The sequence below is a fragment of the Lepisosteus oculatus genome, chromosome 4 (assembly GCF_040954835.1).
Source record: "Lepisosteus oculatus isolate fLepOcu1 chromosome 4, fLepOcu1.hap2, whole genome shotgun sequence".
Taxonomy (NCBI): Eukaryota; Metazoa; Chordata; class Actinopteri; order Semionotiformes; family Lepisosteidae; genus Lepisosteus; species Lepisosteus oculatus.
Genome location: NC_090699.1, coordinates 14982983 through 15002360, shown reverse-complemented (window position 1 = coordinate 15002360; position 19378 = coordinate 14982983). Strand labels below are relative to the sequence as shown.

General features: G+C 39.6%; 2 protein-coding genes across 3 annotated transcripts; both read right to left on the bottom strand.

Moving 5' to 3' along the window:
* Positions 1-5014: 5014 nt before the first annotated feature.
* Positions 5015-11172, bottom strand: LOC138238131 (E3 ubiquitin-protein ligase TRIM69-like). 2 transcript variants are annotated; one of them, XM_069188139.1, is made up of 7 exons: positions 10692-11172; positions 10301-10345; positions 9078-9113; positions 8693-8713; positions 6932-6949; positions 5832-5858; positions 5015-5710 (listed from the first exon to the last, which is right to left on the bottom strand). In XM_069188139.1, exons 1-7 carry the CDS (start codon positions 10957-10959, stop codon positions 5169-5171), a joined length of 957 nt encoding a protein of 318 aa, XP_069044240.1. In that variant the 5' UTR covers positions 10960-11172; the 3' UTR covers positions 5015-5168. The 2 variants fall into 2 exon arrangements, with proteins under 2 accessions (XP_069044240.1, XP_069044241.1); XM_069188140.1 differs by having other exon boundaries at positions 9093-9113.
* A 1771-nt stretch (positions 11173-12943) lies between these two features.
* Positions 12944-18724, bottom strand: LOC138238134 (erythroid membrane-associated protein-like). Its single transcript, XM_069188148.1, has 4 exons — positions 17803-18724; positions 16744-16764; positions 14967-14993; positions 12944-14835 (listed from the first exon to the last, which is right to left on the bottom strand). Exons 1-4 carry the CDS (start codon positions 18068-18070, stop codon positions 14294-14296), a joined length of 858 nt encoding a protein of 285 aa, XP_069044249.1. The 5' UTR covers positions 18071-18724; the 3' UTR covers positions 12944-14293.
* Between the last annotated feature and the right edge of the window lie 654 nt (positions 18725-19378).

Genomic DNA, 19378 nt, shown 5'->3' with positions numbered 1-19378 from the left:
CGTGATACCGGAGTCAACAAGCATACTTTTAGAATTTGATTAAAAGGGAATATAATATGGAATCGCGTATCTCAAGAAATTAAAAACGATATAATTATATTCATGTTGCAAAAGAACTGCAACGGACATAAAAACTCCCTTGCTTTTAACAGAGCGTTCCATAATTTCTAACTACGAAAATGCCAGGTGAAAGGATTTGTAAACATATTTTGTTAAAGCAAGTCAGTTTTTTCCGCAACACATAAAATACATTTTTCCAAGAAAGTTTAGCCTTTGTCACTAATGAAACCACTAAATAAAGACATAAATATATAAATCTTAAGATTTGTTTTATTTAATGTTGGTAGCAGGATGAACTGTCAGAGTGTATATTTTGTCGCAGAGTTGCTGCAAGATGTTAACAGTGAAAAAGGTATTTAGAAATGAGTTATTTCAAGATGAAAAAGAAAACATACACGAAACATGGTTTCATTATGACCAGAATCGGTCTTGAGATATTTTTAACTTGATTTACAGTATTTGAGAGGTATGTCTTAATACCGATACTACAGTGCTTAAGTACTGCTCACGTATATGTTTCTAGGTTTATATTATGCATTTCATACGGTCAAATTACTTTTGAGCAACTAATAAGAAGCGCGAAACGGTATGCGTTTTAGTTTCGTTTTGTGCTGGGACCCGTGGATTGATTAGAGATATCAAGTACATACAAGTCATTTTTTAAATGTTGTAGTTCGTCTTGAAAAAATGTTACGAGTACATCATCTATCAACAATTACACAGGTTCTGTTTCCATATTGCGGATTTTGGTTACGTAATATTATTTTCTAGATTTCACGTTGTGAATATATGATTTGGGCAAACAGAGCCGCAAAGAAGTACATTATTGGTTGTTGGTTTTTTTTTTTGCAGTTTTATCTAGAACAAGCGATGCTTAAACCTTTGTCTGATTCTTGTGAAACTATCCACACGACAGTTACAGTACCTAGGAGTTGACTTCAGTGATGTCACTGATGGGATGTTTCTAAAAATCCATCCTCTGTAAAACGTCTTCTCTAGTTGTCCTGCATATGTATTCGCTAATGAAGCTGTGTGTTCTGAGCCTGGATCTCTACATTTCTGTATGAACCAGCTTAGAGGGCTAAAGACAGCTTGTGTTTAAATTGAGTGTAAGGCAATTTATGCTTCTAAAGTCATGGTCAGCATTTATTTTTGTACTGTGCTGTAAACTTGTTCTGTGCCAAGTCACATTATTTTATAGCGTTTTTATAGCGTTATCAAATCCGGTGGCGCTGTGTGTTACTGTAGTTTCCTGACTCCCATGTCACATGGTCTGTGATTGAAACCTGTAAAACCGGTTTAATTCGTCACAGCCAGCACTCTTCAGGTGTGAGGGTCTTCTGCTCAGAATGAAACGCTAAAATGTTTGTGTATATTCTAATGGTAGTGGGGGCAGGGTGTGTGGGAACAGGTTTGGTTGAAATTGCATTGGAGATCTATGTTCTTCACACCTGAAACATTTTCTCTGAAAGCATTTTCTTCGCAGTTTAACCGGTCTTGTTACAGCATGTTACAGTTTACTATTATTAACCATATTAATTTTAAGTGCTTAATGTAAAATCTTGTAAAAATATATTTTCATTGTTCAAATATCTGACTATCATATAATAAGTTAAATACAAAACTAAAGAAAAAATAGGGTTAAATATAATTCAAAATATTTTGCTAACAATGTTAACTGTTTATGAATAATAAAATGTATTAACTAAGGAGTAGGATGGCACAGTTGTTAGTATGTTTTTTGTTTTGTTTCTTTTTCATAAATACAACAGTAGTACCCGATGTCTCAGTGGCTTTCAAAATTAAATTATGCATGCAAACCTGTGAACTAGAAAGATAACTAAGATATCCATCCATTATATTCCATAATATCCATGAAATATATGGCGCTGAAATATGTGTGACGCAGTGGTGGCCTGGCACGGTGAGGTGCGCTGGCAGCTGTGTGATGCAGTGGTGGCCTGGCACGGTGAGGTGCGCTGGCAGCTCTGTTCACCGTGCCAGGCCACCACTGCGTCACATAGCTGCAAACGTCAGCTCCAACATCCTGGGGGGGAGAGATTTGGAGAGAGAGAAATTATATCCACGGTAGAGGAGGTAGAGTCACTGGCCAGCAATGCAGGGACTGTCTCCTCCACATGGGGTTCTCTCCAAGGTTTCAGGGCGTTCACGTGGTATATCTTTTTTACGGTGGTCCGGATGGTATACCCTGTATGTGACTGGCTCGGTCCGTTCGCGGATTTCGTAGGGTCCCTGCCATCTCCCGTAAAGCTTGCACTCCGGTGAGGGCAGTAGCAGCATTACGCGATTCCCAGGGAGAAAGATGCTTTGCTGCACTGAACGATCATAGCACTCCTTTTGTCTGCCTTGCGCTCGCTGTAGGTGATCCCCCGCTAGTGGTGCAAGCCTGTCCTGAAGGGAATGGACATAATCGAGCACATTGTGGGACGACAATCGCTGTGACTCCCAAACTTCCCAGGCGACATGCAAGATTCCTTGGGTGTTCTCCCATATAATAACTCGAAGGGGGAGAACCCTGTGGAGGCTTGGGGTACCTCTCGGATGGCAAATATCAGGAGAGGGAGGATCAAGTCCCAGTCTTTCCTGTCGGCTTGCAAGACCTTTTTCAGCATCTGCTTCTGGGTTTTATTAAAATCTCTCCACCAGCCCGTCTGTTTGTGGATGCTGTACTGAAGCTCTCAGGAATTTTATGTTCAGGAGTTTAGCTTTCTCTTGCATCAGGTGTGAAGTGAACTGAGTTCCTTGGTCAGTTAATATTTCTTTCGGCAAGCCAAAACAGGTGAAGAGATTTACCATCTCCTTAGCGATGCTGGTGCTGACGGCCCTACGTAGAGGTATCGCCTTCGGATACCTGGAGCGTAATCCACAATTTCCTTTCCCCCGGAGACACCACAGTACATACCGTTTGAATGATAAACTGCTTGTGTTCCATATGTTTAAGTTCCTACTTACAAGTTCTTAATCTCACTTCTCTGTGTTTAGCAGGTGTGATTAGCCATTGTGACCTTCATTTTACATATTTCCACTAAGCCTAGATTCAAATGAAACAACAGATATGATGATGCAAATGCAAGTAATAATAATGTTATTGTTACAGCTTTCTGTATTGTAGAAGGAGACCTTCTACAAAAGCAGAGCTCCACACTCTCACAACCAGACTCCAGCACACAGCTGCCACCCAGCAGATTTCATGTTCTTTCTGACCTACTGCAGTACAGTCAGTATCATTGCAGAGGTGTATTTATAAAATATAAATGAACCCTTTTCATTCATTTTTCTTTCATGCATAGATCACGGTTCATACAGTACAGTATACATATATACACATATATCATATGTGCCTTCCTCTAAATCTTTTTCTAAATCCCTTTGTCATTCCTTCTCCTCCTCCCTGGACTACGTGACCCCTTCTCTCACTAAACCAGCTCTTCTCAGCGATCTTTTTCAAAACTAGGCTTTCTAACCCCCACCTATTACTTTACAGATGTCGTCATTACAACATCATTCCTAAAGGATTTTGCCTGAAATTTAACACTCTCCTTTGACTCCAACACCACCGAGAGTAACACTAAAAAATGTTTACAATAATTTTCGAGGAAACTAATGCTTTGTACCATTTTCTCCCTCAAATAACAAATTACCCTTTCTGACAACAACATCAAAGTACTGTAGCTAAGGAATTTTTACAGCTAACAGCTCCACATCATCCCTTTATAACTAATTTCATCAGATCTCTTAACTCCAAGCTTCCTCACCGGAGAGAAGGATAAAAAACTTAATAATTAAAGACTTAAACTTGTCTTTTTATGACCTTGATCAGCAGTTATTCCTCCACTGGAAGGGGTAAGGCTTTAAGACTTGATTACATTAAAATATTTACTTGCAAACTCAAAAGCACAGCTGTTACCTTGCACACACTGCATTGCTGTGGTTCAAGTGAACTATGAGAGGACCCTTCATACACTGCTATCCCGATGGGCCTCCAGGACTCAGAGACCAGTGAAAAGCCCTACTGATCCCCACTTTTAATCAGCACAATTAAAGTAGCTGTGTCATTCACCACTGCTGGGATGGTATGGGGTAAACTGTGGCTGATTAGGCTAAGAGACCAGTGAACAGGCATGGGTTTGTCTAGGCTGTACAAGAGGAAGTCGACGGAATCCCACAAGACAGCAACTTCAGAAACCAGGAGAAGATCAGGAGTCCCAGGTGGGCAGTGTGAGTGAATTTATCAGTGACTGTTGACACACGCCGCTGACCTGTGATCTTCACAGGAAATACTTGTTGATCAACCCAGCTGATTACAATGTCAGAACACCTCTTTTAAAACAGATTGCTGGAACAATCAACTGTGAATTTACAGCACTTGTAAATGATGTTTCTTTGGATGCTTAAAATACACAGTAGTTCCTTGGACAACTGCAACGTGTAAATATTTTTCTTTGCATTTTAAACCTATTTTGATAGGTGCTGTTATGTAATAATTTTCAAAGAAATCTCTGCATTTGCTGTAAAGACAATTTTGAAGACTTCATCTGTAAAATTAAAGTAGAAGAACTGATGACAGACATTTTTACTCTACAGTACAGAGGTCACATTGTAGGCAGAGGTATGTGCTTTAATTCACCAAGTGAAAATGGAGCTCGAGTAACAAAACTGATGGATCTGTTATTTTTTGCAAAATAATACTACTCCAAACTACGGCACGTCAGTGATGCCAATTTTTGCAGCCTTCACTTTTTTATTAGCAACTTTGAAAGCATAATGATTTTCATGAAAATGGCTGACAGCATTCATAGATTTAATAATTCCATGTTGCTTTTGGATATTGCTGATCAAAATGTTATTTTTGTCACTTTCACAAGCTATGGTCATGTTTGTAATGCTTGATCCTATAGCGAATCAGAAATCAGTGGAAACAGAGCTCGAGACACAAATCTGATGGTGCTTTTATTTTTTCTGTGATTAATAAACACAACACAAAAAAGCTGCCCATCCATAATAATTCTCCAAATCTGTGGCAAGTCAGTGATTTCAAAAGACACAGCAGTTATTATACATGCTGCCCCTCCTATAGATATTGTGTTTCACTCAGGGGGACTGACAGGAGTGATGATCAGAGGGGCTGAGTTTTTACCCCCATCATTGGTACAGGGGCTGAAGAATGGGTAGAGCTTCTCCCTGAAGTTGCAAGTGAACGTATAAATATGAGACTCCTCCTCCACATTGTAAAAGGAGACCTGCCCCCCCTCATAATCCACATACACCCCCAGCTTCCGGGGCCTCATGGTCAGGGGGAGATCGAGAGCAGGGATTGTGCTTACTGTGTACGTCCTATTTCTCAGTCCCAAAGTCCAGAACCCATCCTCAGTGCTCAGTGAGATCTGCTTTTTCCTTTTGATGGACTCTCTGACAACTCCTAAATCCCACTCAGTCTTCTTCCCAACCTTCACCTCCCAGTAGTGTCTCCCTGAGGTGAACCCATCCTTTCCCAGGACATCGACACAGGAAGTAAATCTCTCTGGATTGTCAGGGAGATCCTGTCGTATGTCACCATGTCTGACTTGTTTCCCATTCCTAGACACAATGAGATGGGGATGAGCTGTTCTGGGGTCCAGAGTCACGTCCACTATGGACAAGAAAGGAGAAGAGTTGATGATGAACAGTGTAAAGTAATCTCAGTGCACTGAACCTGTACTTTGTGTATTTTAATGAGATTGATGAATGCTTGAGAAAGCAAATAGTCTCACCTGCATTCCTACGTGCACTCTCAAATTCTGTAAAGAGAAAGAAATTATAGTTTCAGAAAAAAAAATGTAACAAGATTTATGTGTCCAGCTGGAGATAAAAACAGCTGTGTCTTCACTGCTGTCTGTGTTGAGATCACATGTGAACACGTGTGTCTTCACTGCTGTCTGTGTTGAGATCAGGTGTGTGAACAGGTGTGTCTCACTGCTGTCTGTGTTGAGATCAGGTGTGCAGCAGGGTGATCTTGTGTGTCAAGGTGAGTATGTCCAGCTGTGACATCAATGGCTACATGTAATGGGAACACTGTACTGTATAATGTGTACTGAACATGTACATGTGATTTGCATTAATCGGAAATCCGAGGACCTGACTCTATGTGGTAATTAAAAATTACCAAGGGTGTTTCTCGAAAAGAGTAGGGGTGTTAGCCAAGTGTCCCAGCCAAATTTCCCCTGGCCTTTACCAATCATGGCCTCCTCATAATCCCCATCTCTGAACTGGCTTCATCACTCTATGACTGCTGTCACATCATCCAGGTGGGGCTGCACATTGGTGCTGGTGGAGGGGAGTCCCTATTACCTATTTAAGTGCAGTGTCCAGAAGAGCCTCTTTACGTGTAAGGATTATTTATTTATTAATGAAAAAGAGCTGCCTAGCAAATATCAGGAAGAGTTTTTATTTGGGGAGATGGGATCTAGAAGATCATTCAGACTCCTGGGACAGTAAACCTGCCCCCCCAGGTGGGGATATTTCAGAAACTCCTCCCATAATTGACTTGAACAGAAACAACCATATTGATGCTGATTGCATGTCAATGGCAGTACTTTATCAATTCATTACAGAGGACAAAGAAGCAGAATCTGAGAAAACTATTCACTTGGACAGCCACTGATGTCACAGCGGAGAAGAACATCTCTGAAATTTAAGGGAACAATAAAAACAAGACATTTTCAAATATGAAATCCAATAATTGTGTTAGATTCTAATCCATGCAGCATCTAAAGAAATATGTATTAAGTATACAGGTATGGTGTAACTTACTTAGTAGAACACATCCAACTGAACCTTTTTGGCTCAGTAAAATGAAACATATTTCCCTTACCTTCAGGTCTGCATCTTTCTGTAAAAATAAGAAAAAAGTAATCAGAGAATTCATTGGGAGGTAATTTTTTCCTCACCCTCTGCTGGCAGGGAGATGGCAGTGAGCTCACTTTCATTAGCTCACATCACATGCAGCCTGTAAATATTAATCTTTCAATTGATACTGAGCCCTGAGATACCAACAGCACAGGCACACACCACTGCTGTCACTACAGCCACCACTGCACTACTACAATCAGTACTACTGTCAGTGCTACTGCTGTTTCTGTTGTCACTGATACTCTTATGACTGTTGTTCCTACTACTGTAACTATGGCTGTCACTACTTTTGTCACTTCTACTACTGCACTACTACTGCTGTCACCACTGCTCTCACAAGTACTGTCACTAGTAATGTCTCTACTGTCACTTTTACAATAACTACTGCTGGCACTACTAACACTATATACTAATTCTGTCTCTACTGCATTTACTGTATTGCTACAGTCACTGCTGTCACTACTGCCACTAATACTGTCACTACTACTGTGAATACTGCTGTCACTACTGCATTACTATTGTCACTACACCCTACTGTCACTACAGCACTGCTACATTGCAATAACACTGCTGTCATGGCAGTAGTGAAAACAAACAGAATGATCTCTGTGTTATTACTTGAAATTATGAAGAAGAATTAAGACCGACACAGAAGATTAACTCATACTGAAGAATCTATTTTCTTGATGATCATGTTGTGTATAATTGGAAAAAGATCTTTTTCTTATTGTGTTTTTCTGCACTGTTTTTTTTTCTTCATTTTCTTCACTGGAAAACTTAACATAATGTGTTATTTTAAGTTGTTGTTGTTGTTATTATTACATAACAGTATAACTATCTGAATTATTATTTAGAAAATAGTTTCTAAATAACAGTAAATGTATTTGTAGTTGATTAATATTTCACTCAGCAGGGGAACCTCTGGTATGTAGATGATGTTGTCCTGATCACTTACAGATCTAAGTTGCCAACAGTTGACTCTGGTCATCACTACTTCCATATTAATTTTAGATTTTAGATGTCTCAATTTTAATATTATCCACATAATCACAGGTAAACCATCCCCAGACACCAACATCTGTTTAGTTTAATAGTTTCTGAGCTGGTAATAAGGCCGGCAAGGTGGTGTCACGATTAGTTCCCCCTCCTTAAGGGTGCTCCAGCCCTTTCACTTGAGACTTTATTCTGTGCACCTGTTTCCTATTCCCAGCCCACCTTAAAAGCCAGGCGCTGACGCTCATCCGGGCTCTGCATCTGATTTCCGTATCGTGCGAGTCCGGGACCTGGAAGCGCCTGGTCCCGTTAAGGTTTTAATCTCGGTTCCCGTTCCCGTTCCCGTTCCCTGTCCGCCGGTTCCGACCCGGCCTTCGTGTTTTAATTCCGCGTTTTGATGGATCTCCTGGTTTTGGACTTACCCTTGTGTTTTGGATTCTCTCTAAGGACTACTCTTTTGGATTGTTTGCCTCGGCCACACCTTCCCCGTGCACCAGCGCACTTTGGACACGCCCCCCTGTTTTCAGCCCCGTATCCCTGCATAACGTTTTCCCAGTGTTTTCCCCACTTCGTCGGATTGTGTCGTCCGCATAGGGTCCGGAAAGAACTGTTCGTTACAGGTGGAGCAGTGGTTAGCATTGATCCTTTCCAGCATTGTGTGTCTCTGTCCAGTTAGTCTGCTCTTTCAGGAATCTTGTAAATGAAGTTCTGCAACACTTTGGCTACTCACCCAGGTCCACAGCAAGCCGGCCTGCAGGCAAAATAGAGGAAAGCATGTGTTGGATGGGTTTTAATATTTAAACTGAGATTCTTGTTTAATGAGCATACAGTTTGATTACTAGACTGCTCTGCTTGTAAGTCCCTACTTATATTGAATATCTTGATAACATCTCACTTTTGTTTAGCAGGTGTCAGAATCCACTGTGACGTACATTCTATACAAAGCTTCCATTAAGTGTAGATTCAAAGGAAACAGCAGATATGATGGCATGCAAGTACAAGAAAAAATAGTGTTATAGTCACAGCTTTCAGTGTGTACAAAAGAATCTAGCATGTATCTGTTTAAACTTATTGACTCAGGAGAAAACTAGCAATTTTAAAGCGCAAAGACTTACAGGCAAGTAACTTACACAGTAGTCTCGGAAGCTCATCTGCAGGTGAAACAAAAGTCAGACAGGTTTATCTCCTACTTTAGCAACACAGACCTATTCACTGCTTTTTTTTAGAGGAATAGGGTGGTACATAAAAGTACAAGAAATGTACTGTACATCACATTATAATGCTAGTGTAAATGTGCAACCGTTATATAAAATGTTTGGAGCTGTGTAACATACGGCATAATGCACACTTCTCTAGTAATTTTTGTCTAGTAAATATAATCATCTGAACAGCAATTAAATTACATTATTGAAGTTATTCCTCATCTTGTTACCAAAATGTTTAAAACTCCACCCCTCTCTTTCAAAGCCTTATCTGTTAATGCAAAAATGAAACAAGGTCAGAAAAAAGATAAAGGAAAATATAAAACATGATAAAATATATCAGTGCTGAAAACTGTAATTGCACTGACGATCTGTAGCATGATCAGCTTAAAATTGTAGAGCAAGACATGTAGTACTACTCAAATCACTACTTCTATCATGACTACCACTACTGCACTACTACCGTCACTACCCTCTGCAATCACAATTGTTGTTATTGCTGCTGTCACTATTTCTGTCACTACTACCACTTTCATTATCTCTACTACCACTACCATTGTCACTGCAACCACTACAACTGCCTCAACTACCACTACCATAGTCAATGCTACCACTACCACTGTCTCAACTACCACTACCATCATCTCTACTACCACTACTATTGTCTCTGCTACCACTACCACTGTCTCTACTACCACTATTACTACTACCTTCTCCAACTGTGCCAACGTGCAGCCCATAACTGTGTCTAGTACACAAAAATTAATGTCCGTTACAGGAAACAGATGCCTGCTTATTCAGCCTTATACTGTAGGTACTAATGATTACAGCAACAGTTTGACAATATCCAAAAACCAAAAACACTTTGCTAGAAGTCCAGCAAATCGATCTCTAAGCAGCAGAGATATAGAGGATAGAGACTTAATAGGTATTGTGCTACGGATACAGGTTTGCAATATAAAGCTGAGAGTCTTGGAAATCAAGGATCAGATCAGAAAATAATTTTGTTCTCTCAGTTCTCCATTCCTCGTTATCCAACACATTGTGGGAGGATGGCAGGTTCAGACAAGATGTGGCTTATCTTCTGAAATACTGAGAATATCCCACTATAGGGTACCAAAATGTTAAATACTCACCGTCCTCATCCTCATCATCATCCTCGTCCTCGTCGGAAGAGTCACCTGTCAATGAAAATCAAGGAAAATGTCAGTACGGGTGAAACAGTGATGACTGCAGTAACAGTATGGAGCTCCACACTCTCACAACCAGACTCCAGCACACAGCTGCCACCCAGCAGATGTCATGATCTTTCTGACCTACTGCGGTACAGTCAGCATCATTGCACAGGTGTATTTATAAAATATAAATGAATACTTTTCTTTTGTTTTTCGTTCATGCATAGATCACGGTGCATACAATACAGTGTACATACTGTCTACAGTACATCATAGTACTTAGATTTAAACTATTCTGGGAAGTAGAAAACCAAAACATAAATCTGATTTTAAAATCACCTTTAGAACTTACCATTTTCCATCTTGCTTTCCAGATCTGAAGCGATTTTGTTTTCGTGAATGCCACGCAGAATTTTAATTGTGTTTTCAACTGCTCCATGTTCCTGATAGACAGCAATCAGACGTGTTGCCAGGTCTATCATATCATATTTGTTGACTTCTGCTCTAGGGAACTGGCCATCTTTTCCCATGTCAATGAGCTTCTCCTTGAATCTCTTCAACCTGTCTGAATCCAGACTACCCAGGCTGTCGATGATCCGGTCCTTGATGGTTGAGCTCATTTTCTATAAATCTCTTCTCCAATTCCTCTGTGGATATTTATAGTACAATGAAGCAAAGTCTTTGTAAAAAAGTTTAAGTTCAACCCAACTTCTCTCTTCAATACCAATGAAAGAAAAGCTGAGGTGATTTTAAGCAAGCTGATACGATACAGTGTTAAGAAATGTTTATCTCCTGTCTTGTCGTCTCTCCTTCAGAGTTCTTCTCTGTGGCTTTGACTTGCTGACGTCACTCTTCAAACCTGCTGTTTCACAAGTGTGTCTTGGGGCGGGATCTTGGGTACCTTTTTCTGCCCTGATGTACTTAAAAATAAAATGTTTACTTACCTAAAATAACTTCCTAAATACAATGATTGCGTTTTCAACATTAAGAACAAAATAAACAGATTTTTTTAATGTTTCCATTTCTTTGGATGCCATTAAACAAGTATCACTTAATTCCTTACAATGATAAACAATAGTCTTTTTTTTCCAGTGAAATAAAGTACAATAAGAACAAAACAAGTTTTAAGTGTTACAAAGTCCAACAGTGTGTCCAACCCCTTGTAATGCATTAGAGACCACCAACTCTACTGTTCCTGATTGTTTATGAAATGCTTCATATTCTAGAAGAAGAAATACAACCTAGTTTCTCTTTTAATACATGCTAACATATTGACTGGAATTTTGTTAATCCCTCAAAACATAGAAAAGCTTATGAAGGAAAACAAGCTTTGCCTTTTTTATGATTTTATCAGCAGTTATTCTTCCACTGGAATATATAAGAATTTGAAACATAATTACAAGATTTGCTATTGAAAACTCAAAAGCACTGTTGTTTCCTTACACACACTGCATTGCTGTTTTTCAAACGAGCTATGAAAATGAAGACCCTTCATACACTACCTTCCCAAAGGGCCTCCAGGGCTCAGAGACCAGTGAGCAGTCCTCACAATTAATGTACCTCTGACATTAATCACTGTTGGAGTGATCTGGGGTGAACTTTGGCTGAATGGGCTCAGAGACCAGTGAACAGACACAGACTTGTCCAAGCTGTACAAGAGGAAAGTGTCAGAATCCCCAGAATCCCACAAGACAGCACCAGCAACCTGGAGCAGAGCAGGTGGATGAACTTATCAGTGACCACAGACACACACTGCTGATCTATACAGAAAATATTTGTTGCCATCTGATGGCAAATTTTAACCTGTGGAGTCAATTTACCTGCAGTTATATAGCTCGGAATATACCCTAATCCAGTGGAGACCTGATTGGGAGTTTTGTGTGAATTTACTGACAGAATATTTAGTTGTACAGTAAATAGTGTGAGTCTACTTTGGCTATTAGGAATCAATCGGCGGAACAACAGGGACTCTTCAGGAGGATTCACAACACACAGAATGCACTATTTAAGGATAAAAGCATTTGAGATAAATATAGTACATGAGAGTCTCATTGGATACAGATGGCAACTTGTCACATGAGAATTATCAAGCCATAATGAGTATATAGAAATGACTCATAAAACAAGGATAATACATACTGTATACTGTAGCAAAAGATCAATTACACTAGCTTGCTTATCAGTCTTATTAACAGGGAAGTTGGCAATGTTGATGATGACAGGGAAGCAATACCATTTACAATATTTGTATTTTGATCAGTTAGGTAAAATTGAAATTCACCTTTCTTCCGGTGAAAGACAAAATTTCCATCGTGTGGAAAAACCTTTCTTTTTGGTAATATTTTTGATACAAGTCTCTTCTTTTGCTGTCAAGACAATTTTAAAGACTTGATCTGGAAAATGGAAGTGTAAGAACTGCTGACAGACATTGGTTTTTCTCTGCAGTTCAGAGATAATTACAAAGGCAGAGGGACGTGCTTTAGGTCACACAAGAAGAGGTGAGGTGAGGTGAGTTTATAAAACCCTTCGTGTTTCTGTTTCACTTGTCATATCTTCAGTCCACTTGTTTGCTTAGCAATAAACCACATGACTAAGGTCGAAAAATACATTTTTATGAACATTTATGTTTAATAATTCATTGAGGTGCACCGATTAGTAACACGCAAGTACTATAAAAAACACAACTATGAAACAAAAAACACAAAAATAAAAGGGTAAAGGTTAATTTACAATAAAAGTCAATAATTAACAACATTTTCTGGCTCGTGGGCTTTGAAAAACATGCTTTACCAAGAACCTCAACACATGTTTAACTCACAAAGCATGGATCAATGAGGTTGCACAGAAAAAAATGGAAAACATACAGTAAAAAATAATGAACATAAGAAGCCCATTAGAAGCATATTTTACAGAAAAATTAAAAAGAATAAAAGTAGAGAAAAAAAGAGTTCAACAGCACAGGAAGTGAGAAACAAACACAACTGAAACTTACAAGAGGGGATGTTCAGAGAGACAGACCATCAGCGTGAACACACATACTGCTGCCTCCAGATATGTTCATCGTCTTTTAAACTTCAACTAAAAATAATTAGGTGGCTTTTAGCGGAAGGCAACAGAACAAAATGTGGTACCAATGCTGAACAAATTATTTCTTTAAGAAAGAAACCATTTCATTCAGAAACATGTTTTTAACACATAACAGATAAAAATGTATTTGTTACCAATTGCTACAGGTATCTTGTAGAGCAGGGGCATTTCCGGAATAAAGGGATAAGCAGCATGGGGGTGCAGTGATCCGCATTGCTTTATTTCATTGCTGGGGTCTGGGGTTCAGTTCCAGACCTGGGGAGCTGTCTGCATGTATTATTCCACAAATAGACCTGAGGTCACCAATCATAAACTCACTTACTGTACATCTACTGAGTGGACAATCCCTAAACAGTTAGAGAAAGTGCATTCATTGAGGTTGTTTCTATTGTCTTATGTCCAACATTATGTGAACAAAGGAGATTACTGAAAGGCAGCAGAGCAGGCAGGATAAAATACAGACAATGAACTGCGCGTTTGAAAAAACATAATTTATTTTTCTAAATAATCAGTTTTAATATTTTTACAGCCTTCTCTTTTTTGATTAGAAACTTTTATAGCATAAGGATTTTCATAAAAATCTCTGGCTAACAGCCCTCACAGATGTAATAATTCCATGCTGCTTTTATATATTACTGATCTAAATGTCATTTTTGTAACTCTCACAGGGTATTCTGATGATTGTAATGCTTGATGTTAAAGGAAGTTAGAAATCAGTGGAAATAGAGCTCGAGTAACAAAACTGATGGCGCTGTTATTTTAGTTTTTGCTTGATCAACGAACAACACAAAATAATCTGATTTTAATATGATTTCAAAAGACACAGCAGTTATTATACATGCTGCCCCCTCCCACAGATGTTGTGTGTCACTCAGGGGGACTGACAGGAGTGATGATCAGAGGGGCTGAGTTTTCACCCCCATCATTGGTACAGGGGCTGAAGAACGGGTAGATCTTCTCCCTGAAGGTGTCGTAAAAGGTGAACATGTGGGACCTGGCCTCCACGTTGTAGAAGGAGACCTGCCCCTCCTCGTAATCCACACACACCCCCACCTTTTGGGGCTTCTGGGCCAGCCGGAGGTCAACAGGGACAGTGGAATTTGCTGTGTACGTCCCACCCCTCAGCCACACAGTCCAGATGCCAGCCTCAGGGCATAGTGTGATCTGCCCCTTCCTTTTGATGGACTCTCTGACGACTCCTAAAGTCCAGGCGGACTTATTTTTCACCTTCACCTCCCAGTAGTGTCGACCTGAGGTGAACCCATCCTTTCCCAGGACATCGACACAGGAAGTAAATCTCTCTGGATTGTTGGGGAGATCCTGTCGTGTGTCACCATGTCTGACTTGTTTGCCATCCTCAGACAGGATGAGATGGGGATGAGCTGTTCTGGGGTCCAGAGTCACGTCCACTATGGACAAGAAAGGAGACGAATGAGAAGATCTGTGGATGAACAGTGTTAAGTAATCCCAGTGCACTGAACCTATACTTTGTGTATCTTTAATGAGATTGACGAATGCTTGAGAAACCAAACAGTCTCACCTGCATTCCTGCGTGCCCTCTCAAATTCTGTAAAGAGAAAGAAATGTAACAAGATTTAAGTATGTGTCCAGCTGGAGATAAAAACAGGTGTGTCTTCACTGCTGTCTGTGTTGAGTTCAGGTGTGTGAACAGGTGTGTCCTCACTGCTGTCTGTGTTGAGATCAGGTGTGTGAACAGGTGTGTCTCACTGCTGTCTGTGTTGAGATCAGGTGTGCAGCAGGGTGATCTTGTGTGTCAGGGGTGTGTGCAGCTGGAGAAAGTGCTGTTTGATGCTGCTCCTCCCACAGGGTAGTTTGAACTGCTCTCTGTCCCTGAGCCTCAGCTCTGCCTCACTCCTTCACAGTCAGAAGCTCTGGGACAGAGAAAATGCTCAGACTCCTGTGAGGAGGGCTATGACCTCAGTCTACAAGCAGGATCCTGACTTCAAGGTCTTGCTTCAGAGAGCCCCTTCTCATAAAACAACAAGCCAGAGGAGCAGGTGCCTCCATAGAAAGAGCAGACCTGACTCCCAGGAAAAAACATGCTACAGACAGACAAATCAAGACTTGTGGTGACACTATACTGTATAAAAGCATCAGTGAGAGTCAGTGAAGATCCTGACTCTGTGTGGTCATTAAAAATCCCAGGGTGTTTCTCGAAAAGAGTAGGGGTGTTACCCTGGCGTCCTGGCCAAATTTCCCCCTAGCCTTTACCAGTCATGGCCTCCTAATTATCCCCGTCTCTGAACTGGCTTCATCCTTCTGCTCTCCTCCCCACTGAGAGCTGCTGTGTATGAGCAGCCTGGTGCATCATCCAGGTGGGGCTGTTTGCTCGTCAGTGAGAGTACATTCTCAAATCGTTACAGCAGACAAAGAAGCAGAATCTGAGAAATCTATTCACTAGGACAGCGACTGATATGGGGATATGCTTTTTTCCTCACCCTGTGCTGGCAGGGAGATGGCAGTGAGCTCCCTTTCATTAGCTCACATCACATTCAACCTGTAAATACTGATCTTCTAGTGATTCTGAGCCCTGAGATTCCAACAGCACAGGCACACACCACTGTTGTCAGTACTGACACTACTGCACTTCTGCTGTCACTACTATTGTTGCTTCTCTTGTCACTGCTACTGTTAGGGCTGCTGTTTCTGCTACTGTCACTACTGTCATGGCAGTAGTGAAAACAGTGTGATATATGTATTATTACTTTAGATTATGAAGAAGACCAACACAGAAATTAACTAGTACTGAAGATTTTTATTTTCTTGATTATCCTGTGCTGTATAATTGAGGATAAATCTTATTCTTACTGTGTTTCTGTGTGTTGTTTTTTCTTCATTTTCTTCAATAAAAAACTTAACAAAATTTGATATTTTAAGTAGTTATTATATAGCAGAATAACTATCGGAATTATTATTCAGAACATATTTTCAGATTCATAGGAAATGTATTTGTAGTTGATTAATATTTCACTCAGCAGGGGAATCTCTGGTATAGAGATGATGTTGTCCTGATCACTTATAGATCTTAGTTGGCAACTGTTGACTCTGGTCATCATACTAATTACACAGTGATTTTAGATCATTTTAATTTTAACCACATAATCACAGGTAAACCATCTGAAAAATAAAACCTCTGTATTTTAGTAGTTTCTGAGCTGGTAATAAATAAGGCTGACAAGGTGGAGCAGTGGTTAGCATTGATCCTTTCCAGCATTGACTGCATTGTGTCTCTGTCCAGTTAGTCTGCTCTTTCAGGAATCATGAAAATGAAGTTCTGCAACACTTTGGCTACTCACCCAGGTCCACAGCAAGCCGGCCTGCAGGCAAAATAAAGGAAAGCATGTGTTGGACGGGTTTTAATATTCATTTAAACTGAGATTCTTGTTTAATGTACATACAGTTTGAATGCTAGACTGCTTGAGTTCACATGTGTAAGTCCCTACTTATATTCAAAATCTTGAAAAACAACTCACGTTTCTGTGTTTAACTGGTGGCGTTATTCATTGTGACATTCTATACAAAGTTTCAATTAAGTGTAGATTCAAAGGAAACAGCAGATATGATGTCATGCAAGTACAAGAAAAAATAATGTTATTGTCACACCTTTCAGTATTGTATAAGCTGACCTTCACGTACAATATGTGTACAAAAGAATCTAGCATGTATCTGTTTAAACCTACTGACTTGTTAGGAGAAAAATAGCAATTTAAAAGCACAAAGACACACAAACTACTTCCACAGCAGTCTTGGAAGATCATCTGCTGGGGAAACACAAAAGTCAAAAGTCAAAATCTCCTACTTTAGCAATACAGCAGCGATATTCCCTGCTTTCTCTTCAGAGGAATGGTATGGTACATATAAAATATTATAGTTTATGCTTATTTCAAAACTATTCAGGGAAAGAAATATACATTACATTATAATGTCAATGGAAAAAAATAAACATAAATAAAATATATCAGTGCTAAAAACTGTAATTGTTCTGATGATGTGTTGCATGATCTACCTGACTTCACTAGTGCATACAGCAGGCCTGCTGTACAAACAGTGTCCTTGCAAGATTTATTATAGATCAAGACCTGCAGTATTACTCAAATTACTACTTCTGTCATGGCTACCACTACTACACTACTACCGTCACTAACCCTGCAGTCACTATTGCTGTCATTGCAGAGGTGTATTTATAAAATATAAATGAACACCTTTCATTTGTTTTTCTTTCATGCATAGATCACGGTGCATACAATACAATGGACATATACAATATATCATGTTACATACTGTAGATTTTAACTATACTGTGAAGTAGAAAACCAAAACATGAATCTGATTTTAAAATAACCTTTAGAACTTACCATGTTCCATCTTCCCTTCCAGATCTGAAGCGATTTTGTTTTCGTGAAGGCCACGCAGAATTGTAATTGTCTTATTAACTGCGCCATCTTCCTCAAAGACATTAATCAGACGTGTTGCCAGGTCTATCGTATCACAGTTGATGACTTCTACTCTAGGGAACTGGCCATCTTTTCCCATGTCAATGAGCTTCTCCTTGAATCTCTTCAACCTGTCTGAATCCAGACTACCCAGGCTGTTGATGATCCGGTCCTTGATGGTTGAGCTCATTTTCTATAAATCTCTTCTCCAATTCCTCTGTGGATATTTATAGTACAATGAAGCAAAGTCTTAAAAAAGTTTAAGTTTAACCCAACTACTCTTTTCAATAGCAATGAAAGGAAAACTTGAAGTGATTTTAAGCAAGCTGATACGATACAGTTTCAGGAAATGTTTGTCTTCTGTCTTTTCGTCTCTCTGTCAGAGTTCTTCTCTGTGGCTTTGACTTGCTGACATCACTCTTCAAACCTGCAGTTTCACAAGTGTGTCTTGGGGCGGGATCTTTGTACCTTTTTCTGCCCTGATGTACTTAAAAATAAAATGTTTACTTACCTAAAATAACTTCTAAAATAAAAAAAAACTAAAATAACTTCCTAAATTTAATGATTATTTTTTCAACTTTAAGAACATGATAAGCAGGTTTTTTACTGTTTCCATTTCTTTGCATGCTATTAAACAAGTATTACATAATTCCTTCCAATGACAAACAATAGTCTATTTTTCCAGTGAAATAAAGTACAAGACTGTTACATGTTACAAAGTCCAACAGTGTGTCCTGCCCCTTACAATTCATTATATAACACCGACTCTATTATACCTGTTTGTTTATGAAATGGCTCAAATTGTAGAAGAAAAAATACAACCTCAGTCTAGTTTCAATTTTAATACATGCTAACATATTGACTTGAATAATGTTAATCCTCCAAAAACACAGGAAAGTGTATGACAAAAAACAAGACAGCCTCTGAACCTTTGCCATTTTTATGATTTGCTCAGCAGTTATTCCTCTACTGGAATGCTTAGACTTTGAAACTCGATTACAGGAAAATCACTTTCAAACTCAAAAGCACTGCTTTTGCCTTGCAAACACACTGCATTGCTGTAGTTCGAATGAGCTATAAAAGAGTGGACCCTTCATACACTGCCATCCCAATGGGCCTGCAGGGCTCAGACACCAGTGAGCAGTTCTCACAATTAATGTACCTCTGACAGTAATCACTGTTGGAGTGATCTGGGGTGAACTGTGGCTGTTTGGGCTCAGAGACCAGTGAACAGGCATGGGCTTGTCCAAGCTGTACAAGAGGAAAGTGTCAGAATCCCACAAGACACCATCATCAACCTGGAGCAGAGCAGGAATTCCAGGTGGACAGTGAGTGTGTATGAATTTATCAGTGACCACAGGCACGCACTTCTGACCTCCGACATTCACAGGAAATACTTGTTGATCAACCCTGCTGATGACAAATTTTGATCTGTGGAGTCCATTTACCTCGAGTGTGTTGCAGTTGTAAGAGTTCTTTGGATGCTTAAAATATACAT

What these genes read in the sequence shown, in the direction of transcription:
- LOC138238131 (XM_069188139.1), bottom strand. Translation starts at nt 10,959, where the DNA reads ATGAGCTCAACCATCAAGGACCGGATCATCGACAGCCTGGGTAGTCTG. An exon ending in GGAAAGCAAGATGGAAAATG is followed by an intron (nt 10,346 to 10,691) that starts GTAAGTTCTAAA and finishes TTTCATTGACAG; the next exon opens with GTGACTCTTCCGACGAGGAC. An exon ending in TGATGATGAGGATGAGGACG is followed by an intron (nt 9,114 to 10,300) that starts GTGAGTATTTAA and finishes TTTCACCTGCAG; the next exon opens with ATGAGCTTCCGAGACTACTG.
- LOC138238134 (XM_069188148.1), bottom strand. Translation starts at nt 18,070, where the DNA reads ATGAGCTCAACCATCAAGGACCGGATCATCAACAGCCTGGGTAGTCTG. An exon ending in GGAAGGGAAGATGGAACATG is followed by an intron (nt 16,765 to 17,802) that starts GTAAGTTCTAAA and finishes TTTTGCCTGCAG; the next exon opens with GCCGGCTTGCTGTGGACCTG. An exon ending in GAGGGCACGCAGGAATGCAG is followed by an intron (nt 14,836 to 14,966) that starts GTGAGACTGTTT and finishes TCTTGTCCATAG; the next exon opens with TGGACGTGACTCTGGACCCC.